Here is a 7,421-nt window from a genome sequence, read left to right on the forward strand (position 1 = left end):
TCTCCTGATTCAGACATGAACTTTTCACTGAAGAAAGCAATATTTTGGATAACTTGTAATTTAACTGGAAGTAACAGCGTCTTGATGGATTTGTATTGTACAAACAAACAACTTTTCACAACAAGACATTCATTGATAGACTGTACTGATGTGGACTATCATGATGTTTTTATCAGCTGTCCAGACTCTCGTTCTGACGGCTCCCATTCAATCTGTTCTGGTGAAAAAACAAACTCACATCTCGGATGGCCTGTGGATTTATAAATGTTAAGCAAATGTTCATTTTTGGTGAACTATTTCCAGACCTTGGTTTCTATCAGCATTTTTTCTGGGCACCAAAAAAAAATAAAAATAAAAAAAAAATCACAAGATCGAGGCTATTTCCCAAAAGTTTTAATTATTTTAGGTAACGATGTTTCTTGCAAAGGCTTGATAGTACCAAACACATCCTACATGTAACCCATTTCAGCGACATTTATATTACTGGAATAGTAAAGGAATATTACAAAGTTCAGAGAAAGGATATAAAATACATTTGTTCATAAATAGCAAAGCCTACATTAGATTTTACGTCTGCCCTCGCAACAGATTTGACAAAAGTGTATCGTAAAAAGTTGTTTTGTGCAGAAAATGTACACTTTAGTGTTAACGGATCAAATATATACGCACAGCATGACAAAAAACCACGAGAACCCACGTAAACATGTAACGTACGACTACTTCTGACGTTCATTTCATTGGTATAGAAATGAAAACACATACATGAATAGACAAGATAACCTCTGCTTAGGATCTCCCACTTTTCGCTTCAGTTCGTCTTTCCCAAAAGCAAGTTTGTTTTTCTTTTTTGACAAACAATCTTTCACATATGCCACCTCTTTGCTGTTCATCTTTCTGTGCTTAAAGAACAAATGAATGAAACGCAATGAGGAACAAAAAAAAAAGAAAAGATGACAATACAAAATAAACATTAATATTATGACATCTTTCCATAAGCCCTTAAAGTTTGGGTGAGGCAACAGAAAATTCAATTATTAGTTAAATTTTTGGATATTTGAACGATGACTGTCTGGGCAACGTAAAAAGGAAAGCACATGGTTTGGAGCACAGAGTTGAAAGGTCGAAAACATTTGATCAGTTCAGAGTCTTGCTTAGAGGTGATCAGAAGGTCAGATGTCTGAGAACATTCTGAATTTCAGAACTTGAAGAGGTCTATGAAGTGCTGAGGAGAGACGGGGGTGAGGCAGCTGTCTGGATCGTTCGCTGTGCAAGGATGTCCCGAGTCCTGAGATGGAAAGAGAGAATCAGTTAAAAACATTTTCTGAGGAAGTCGCTCTCACATTGGTTGGTTGCTAATGTCCCTTCTTCCCTCTTAAAAATAAACAGTTCCAGTGAAGAACCAGTTTGGGTTTCCCGAAGAGGCTTTCAGTGAACAGTTCTTAAAATAACCTTTTTTTCTTAGTGTGACAAACATCTTAATCTAGAAGATGAGTTACCAGTGCTTGGTAAATTCCTCACAAATTGTAGCCCATTACTGATTTGTGCTTAGTAAAATTGTAGTAAGTATTACATTTTAGATCATGTATTTGGCCTACTTTTAGATTATTTTTGACAAATTACTTTATATTATTTTACAGACACCGTAACAAAATCCAGATTACATATAACCAGTTACTATCTAGCACTGTAAATTACACACCGCAATGTAATACGTGAGAGGTTTGTTTACATTCATAATAAGTATTAGCAAGAATAATGGTCACTGTATGTATGTTCATGTGATTAGCATTAGTGTATAACGTTGTGGAACATACTGATGACATAAAAAAAGCAAATGGAAAAAAAGAACACATTTAGATAAATAGGTCCACACAAAAGACAGATAAAGTGCAGCTGATTTGAATGGACTGGAGTGAGAAAAAATAGAAAAATATGACAAAACGCTGGCACACTCATATAAGATTTAGCATGTACCTTAAAGATCAAAGCCAGGTGTCTGTCCTTTAGGAGATAAGGGACCAGGAGGAGAACAGGAAAAAAATAAAAGGTCAAAGGGTACAGGTAGAGGGCTGATATTACAGAGTGTAAACTGAATAGAAATAACCCGTTGAAATTCAACTTTTTCGAAATGAACATAAGTATGTTAAAAGTGAGCCTTCATTTTCTCAACTTCTGTCATTTATGTTAATGAGCTAATCTTTTAAATACCCTACTGTTCAAACGTTTGGGGCAAGAAGAAATATTTTTTTCAACAAACTAATTCTTTTTTCAACAAGAAATGCATTCATTTGATCAATAGTGACAGTACTGACATTTACAATGTTACAAAAGATTTCTATTTCAAATAAAGGCCTTTCGTTTGAGCTGTATTCATCAAGGAATCCTGAAAAACATGTATCACAACAGAAATATATAATGTTTTCAACACTGATAATAATACAAAAAGTTTCTTAAGCAGCAAATCAGCATATCAGAAGGATTTCTGACATTTATGACTGAAGCAATGACTGATTTTGCTTTGACATCACATAAATAAATGACATTTGAAAATATAAATCAACCCTTATTTTAAAATTAATTTAAACTTTGCACAATACTACTTCACTTTTTTTGTGCCCAGTAAAAAGGCTTATAGAGACTGAGGCCTTAAAGGAATAGTTCACCAAAAAAATGAACATTTGCTCAGTCTTGCTAAGCATAAGAGACATTTCAAAACCATTTAACAAATCTTACTGACCCCAAATGTTTTAACAGTAGAAAATATACCGGTCCCCTATATTTTAGATAAAGATGACTGGAACAAACTGATGCTTGTATGTTGATAATTGTGGCTATAAGGTTTTCTGCCCATAAACTGCAATTATAGAAGATATTTGCACACACAAAAAAAATCATGCAAGGGTGGAAGCAATCAAGTGTGCACATACTGTACAGGGCTTCAACAAGGGAAGCGTTTGAGAAGAGCACTTAAATCTAAATAGTAATAAAGAGGGATGTCTTGCTGTTTATTCACAGTCCAGAATGTCTGACATTTACATAAGGATTTCTTACATTCCAGAAGAGGATGCTACAGTGCTTGCAGAACTGCAGCGTGTCTCCGTACTGTTCTCTCTGAGGGTAGTACTTCTGAAGTGTGAAAAACATCAGCTTCCAGTCCACATGGCCCTTCTCTGACAGAATCAAGTGCCTGCAGAACTGAACACACGAACAGAGTGCTCTGTGAGGAACGAGTCTGACTGCCATCTCGTGGTCAAATTAGGTCACTGACCCAACTTACACTTATTTTTAATCTCAAAAGAGATTCATATTAAACAATCTCAGATAAATGATTATTATTAAGTGCTTCAACAGACAATTATATATGGGCAATTCATCAATTTGAAGCACAACTACTTGAAATATTGATATAGTATATGTGGATTTGTGTGTGATGGTAAAGACAGTATCTCTAATTGATGAATCATTCCATTAGGCCTGTTTATGAGTGACTTACTAAAGTATTATTCCTCACCTGTTTCTCAGCAAAATGAAACTTGCAGAGTTTCTTCCACAGTTGCCGGTCCTCACTGAGCATGTGCAGTGTTGGTGTGGCTTTGCCCAGATTGATGATGTCACAGGCATCACTAAACTTATACAGGATGTTGCTTTGCATGTGCAAGGGGAGGTCACTCAGTGTCATTCCATTTGAAACTTGCTGCAACAAGACCATTGATTATTCTTTGTTTGTTTTTGTTTTTTGCATTTGTATAATATTTGACCTTAAATGTGATATATGATTATTTATTTATTATTTAGTAATGTTTATTAGTTTATTGATTTATAATTAATTTAAGGTTATTATTTATTATTTTACATTAATTATATATTATGTAATAACATTTCATTGTGTGTATAATAAATGCATACTGCAACAAATTTGAAACGCTACATGATGTACAATAATAATATAAATCATACTATTTATTATTATCATCTCACTCCTCACAACTAGATGATTGTTGACTGTGAAACTGATCAGTGCATTTATACAAATTCATTTATTTTTATTTGTGCTCATTCAGCAAACCCACTGACCCACTTTTGCTCATGCCGATCTCTTAAGAAAATTAGGAAAAGACTACCTTTGGAATTTGTAAGTTGTTGATCTGATGTTGCCAGTTCAAGATGGTTTCTAAACGGCAGACCCAAATGTTGATGTTGCCAATCAGCACAGATTTCCCAACTTCTCGGATGAGGATGCAGAGTGTGGAGCTTAGATCATTCAGCAATGCCTTGACCAGTCGTGGGTTCTGATGGTCATCCAGAACTGCTCGATTAAAAACAAACAAACATACATGTATATTAGTATAAGCACATATATCAGGACATGTCTTCCACATTTTCTATGCAATTTGATAAAGTCAGAAAAAATGATAAAGTCAGAAAAAAAAGATCATCTCACCTTTTCTCACAATCTTCTCCAGGACATTGAAATAGTTTTTCTGAGCAGCTCCGCTCAAAGACGTCAGCTGGGATTTGGCAATCAACTGCAGAAGCTAAGAGAAGTAAACAAAGTGGATTAAGTGAGAGAGGATACAGAAGGAAAGCAGAGTAAGTAAATCAAATAGAGAGAGGCATTCTTGCAATTGTTCAGCGAAGGGCGGAACTTTCTTACTTTGACCACATAGTCGAATCGCCTCACATCCTGAATGGCGCTGGAAAAGTCTAGACGATTGAAAGCCTCACCAAGCGTACAGTACCCATGCCTCTGCAACAACAAACACACGGTTCACATTTGACAAAGGTTAGAAAACACTACCGATGGGAAACTGTGGTACTGTATATAAACAATGACATCAAATGTTCTATAACTCATGTTGTTTGTTTGCTACTCTTCGAGTCTTGTACACGTTGATGCTATGACAATTCATCTCACCTCTCGCGTACTCTCCTTCTGAACGTAGATCCACCTCTCCTGGAACAAAACTGAGAAAAACAATAAAATATATTTCATCTATATGCTAGAACTTTAAAAGGTGTGTGAAAATTCTCTCACTTACTCACCCCTGTATTGCTCCAACTTCCAAACGTGTATGGCATTCTTTTTTCTGTGGAACGTACAATAAGGTATTTTGAAAAATGTTGGTAATCAAACAGTTTCAAGTTGGGAACTGCAGCTGTGTGGTTGCCAAATGTCCTTCAAAACATGTTCTTTTGTGTTCCACAGAAGAAAGAAATGCAGAGTTGTCTAGAAAAACTTTAGGGTGAGTAAATGATGACAAGCATTTTCAACTGCCTCTGGAAAAATGTGGCATTATGTGACCAAACACACTACATAATTAAATCTGACTACGGTAGTCTTGTAATTTGGTATGATTGATTATTAATAATTACACAGCTCTAATGAAAAATGAATAATGAAAAATATATTCTGAGTGGTCAGCATTTTGTTGTATTTCGTTTTTATATAATGACCACTAAACATAGTTGTCCATTCTCCCAAGAATCTCCAATTTACTGTGACATTTGAGATCACTGTAGTGATAATTAAGTGTGATGTAATAAAATATTATATCATTTTTACACTGTGACTTAGTGTTGTTGTTGAATAAGTCTTTTTTTCTCTTCTTGGCAGCTACTTCACAGACATCTCCCACGAAGACATTCTCCTTGTCATTGTCCAATCTGTTAAGTTAATAAGGTAAAGTTTAGTATGACTATAACAAAATATGCTTCAGACATTACATTTCCTTTTCAGCCATATTATCCAGAGTGACCTACAAATGGTATATGATAAAGTATATGGTTGCGTGATTAACAGATGACAAGCATGCAATTTAGACCGTTATCTGCTTGGAGCACTAACTAGTACACATAAACTTGACACAAAATGCAATAAAACCTACAGCAGTGCGAAAAAACAAACCAATGCAGATTCTTTTTAATTATTAATCCAAGTACTGCAAAAAGAGTGTCTATCCAACTATCCAAACACCTACTTGTGTCTTCACACATGCAGACGGTTTCAAGTGTTCAAGTTTCCTTGTAGTCTGTCTGACCAACCTCAGGTGTGTTTCCATGACTGCATGGTGTTTTTAGCTCAATTGTCTGAATACATTCAAAACCAGTTCACAGCTGGCTATTATTCTATGCTACTCCAGACAATAACCACAGACGGTGAAAATAACACACCAGTTCTAAACACGGATACCTGACTTCCCACATGCCACATACACACTTCCTTTTTAGACGGTTCCTCAATGCTTTTCTGAGGTAGTGTAGTCTTGTGGTTAAAGATCGGAGGTGGTAACTGAAAGGTTATAGGTTTGAACCACAAAACTATCACCCTAGAACTTTCTCTAGATTACACTGAAATATTTCAAAGCATTTCTTACTCTTCCAGGGAAAGTTCATTGATGTTGTCTCCCAGTTTGTGGTTGAAATACTCAAAGCGTTTCCAGCCATCCTCAGTTTTGATCCAGCTCCAGCCTGGTGATCTCCAATCTTGGCCCAAGAACGGCATCTTCTTCCACCTGCTCCAGAAATCTGAATACAAGAGACTCTTATCTCACACCAATATAACACAACAAAGGCTTATCACATATCACGTGATGAAACAATATCATCCTGATCTGAACAGACAACACACAATAACAGTCATTCAAGGCTTAAGAGCCTTATTTCATCTTGATGTAAAACATCATCTTTGTAAAAACAAAAATGACGCATTTTGATGTTAATTTGTAAATTGTAGATGAGCTCTGGCTTCTTGAACAACTAATGCCAATAAATTTGCTCAGATGCAAACCTTGCCAAGAACCTTATCTTTTTAAGCGTCGACAAAACACTAAAGACAGCTCAAATCTCTACTTCTATCGTTGTTTAACTTGCAAAATCCTGTATTTGTATTCATAATAAACGTATATATAACTTTACTTACTGCGAGTCCTTTGTTATGGTGATAATTTTCTGCTTTTCTTTTGATATTGACGGAAGTAAACATTCAGAAAAGCGGAATGTAAGTCACGCCCCCCGTCGATTGTGATTGGCCGCCGTGTTTGTATTTATTTTGTTGCTACCCTGAATTCCCAAAGCTGATTGGTTCTCGGCCCTGTCGATCACTGACCGATTTATTCCGAGCTCTCTGCCGCTGCAGTTTCTTACACGTGACACAGACGCTGCACATGTTGTCATGTTTTGATTTTGTGATGGGGGAAGGGAAATGTGGAGAATGAATGATGGAATAAACCGAAGAAACATAACACTGTTAGGTTTTATATAGAAGGAATAAATAGGTTTATTTGTAAACCCCTCAGCCAGCAGTGAGTACAATGCTTTGTGAGATAAAAAAAAAAAACAAATAATAATAATATAAATAATAATAAACCAAGACAATGAACAGCAACTTACATTTTTTTAAGTACATTTGTAATTTTATTCGT

General features: G+C 35.6%; 1 protein-coding gene across 2 annotated transcripts; it reads right to left on the reverse strand.

Annotated features, from left to right (window-relative positions):
- Positions 1-877: 877 nt before the first annotated feature.
- Positions 878-7,050, reverse strand: LOC132118415 (F-box only protein 25-like). Of its 2 annotated transcripts, XM_059528243.1 has the most exons (11): positions 6,920-7,050; positions 6,375-6,525; positions 5,564-5,664; positions 4,916-4,965; positions 4,655-4,747; positions 4,442-4,535; positions 4,122-4,306; positions 3,512-3,694; positions 3,052-3,195; positions 1,975-2,001; positions 878-1,285 (listed from the first exon to the last, which is right to left on the reverse strand). In XM_059528243.1, the coding sequence occupies exons 2-11, from the start codon at positions 6,500-6,502 to the stop codon at positions 1,196-1,198; spliced, it is 1,095 nt and encodes a 364-aa protein (XP_059384226.1). In that variant the 5' UTR covers positions 6,503-6,525; positions 6,920-7,050; the 3' UTR covers positions 878-1,195. The 2 variants fall into 2 exon arrangements, with proteins under 2 accessions (XP_059384226.1, XP_059384227.1); XM_059528244.1 differs by lacking the exon at positions 1,975-2,001.
- Positions 7,051-7,421: the final 371 nt, after the last annotated feature.

This window comes from Carassius carassius, chromosome 37 (assembly GCF_963082965.1).
Source record: "Carassius carassius chromosome 37, fCarCar2.1, whole genome shotgun sequence".
Classification (NCBI taxonomy): domain Eukaryota; kingdom Metazoa; phylum Chordata; class Actinopteri; order Cypriniformes; family Cyprinidae; genus Carassius; species Carassius carassius.

Coding starts and splice junctions, on each gene's coding strand:
- LOC132118415 (XM_059528243.1), bottom strand. CDS start 6,502: ATGCCGTTCTTGGGCCAAGATTGGAGATCACCAGGCTGGAGCTGGATC. Junction 5,665..6,374: donor AATGAACTTTCCCTGGAAGA/GTAAGAAATGCT, acceptor TTAACTTAACAG/ATTGGACAATGACAAGGAGA. Junction 3,196..3,511: donor TTCATTTTGCTGAGAAACAG/GTGAGGAATAAT, acceptor TCGTGTGTTCAG/TTCTGCAGGCACTTGATTCT.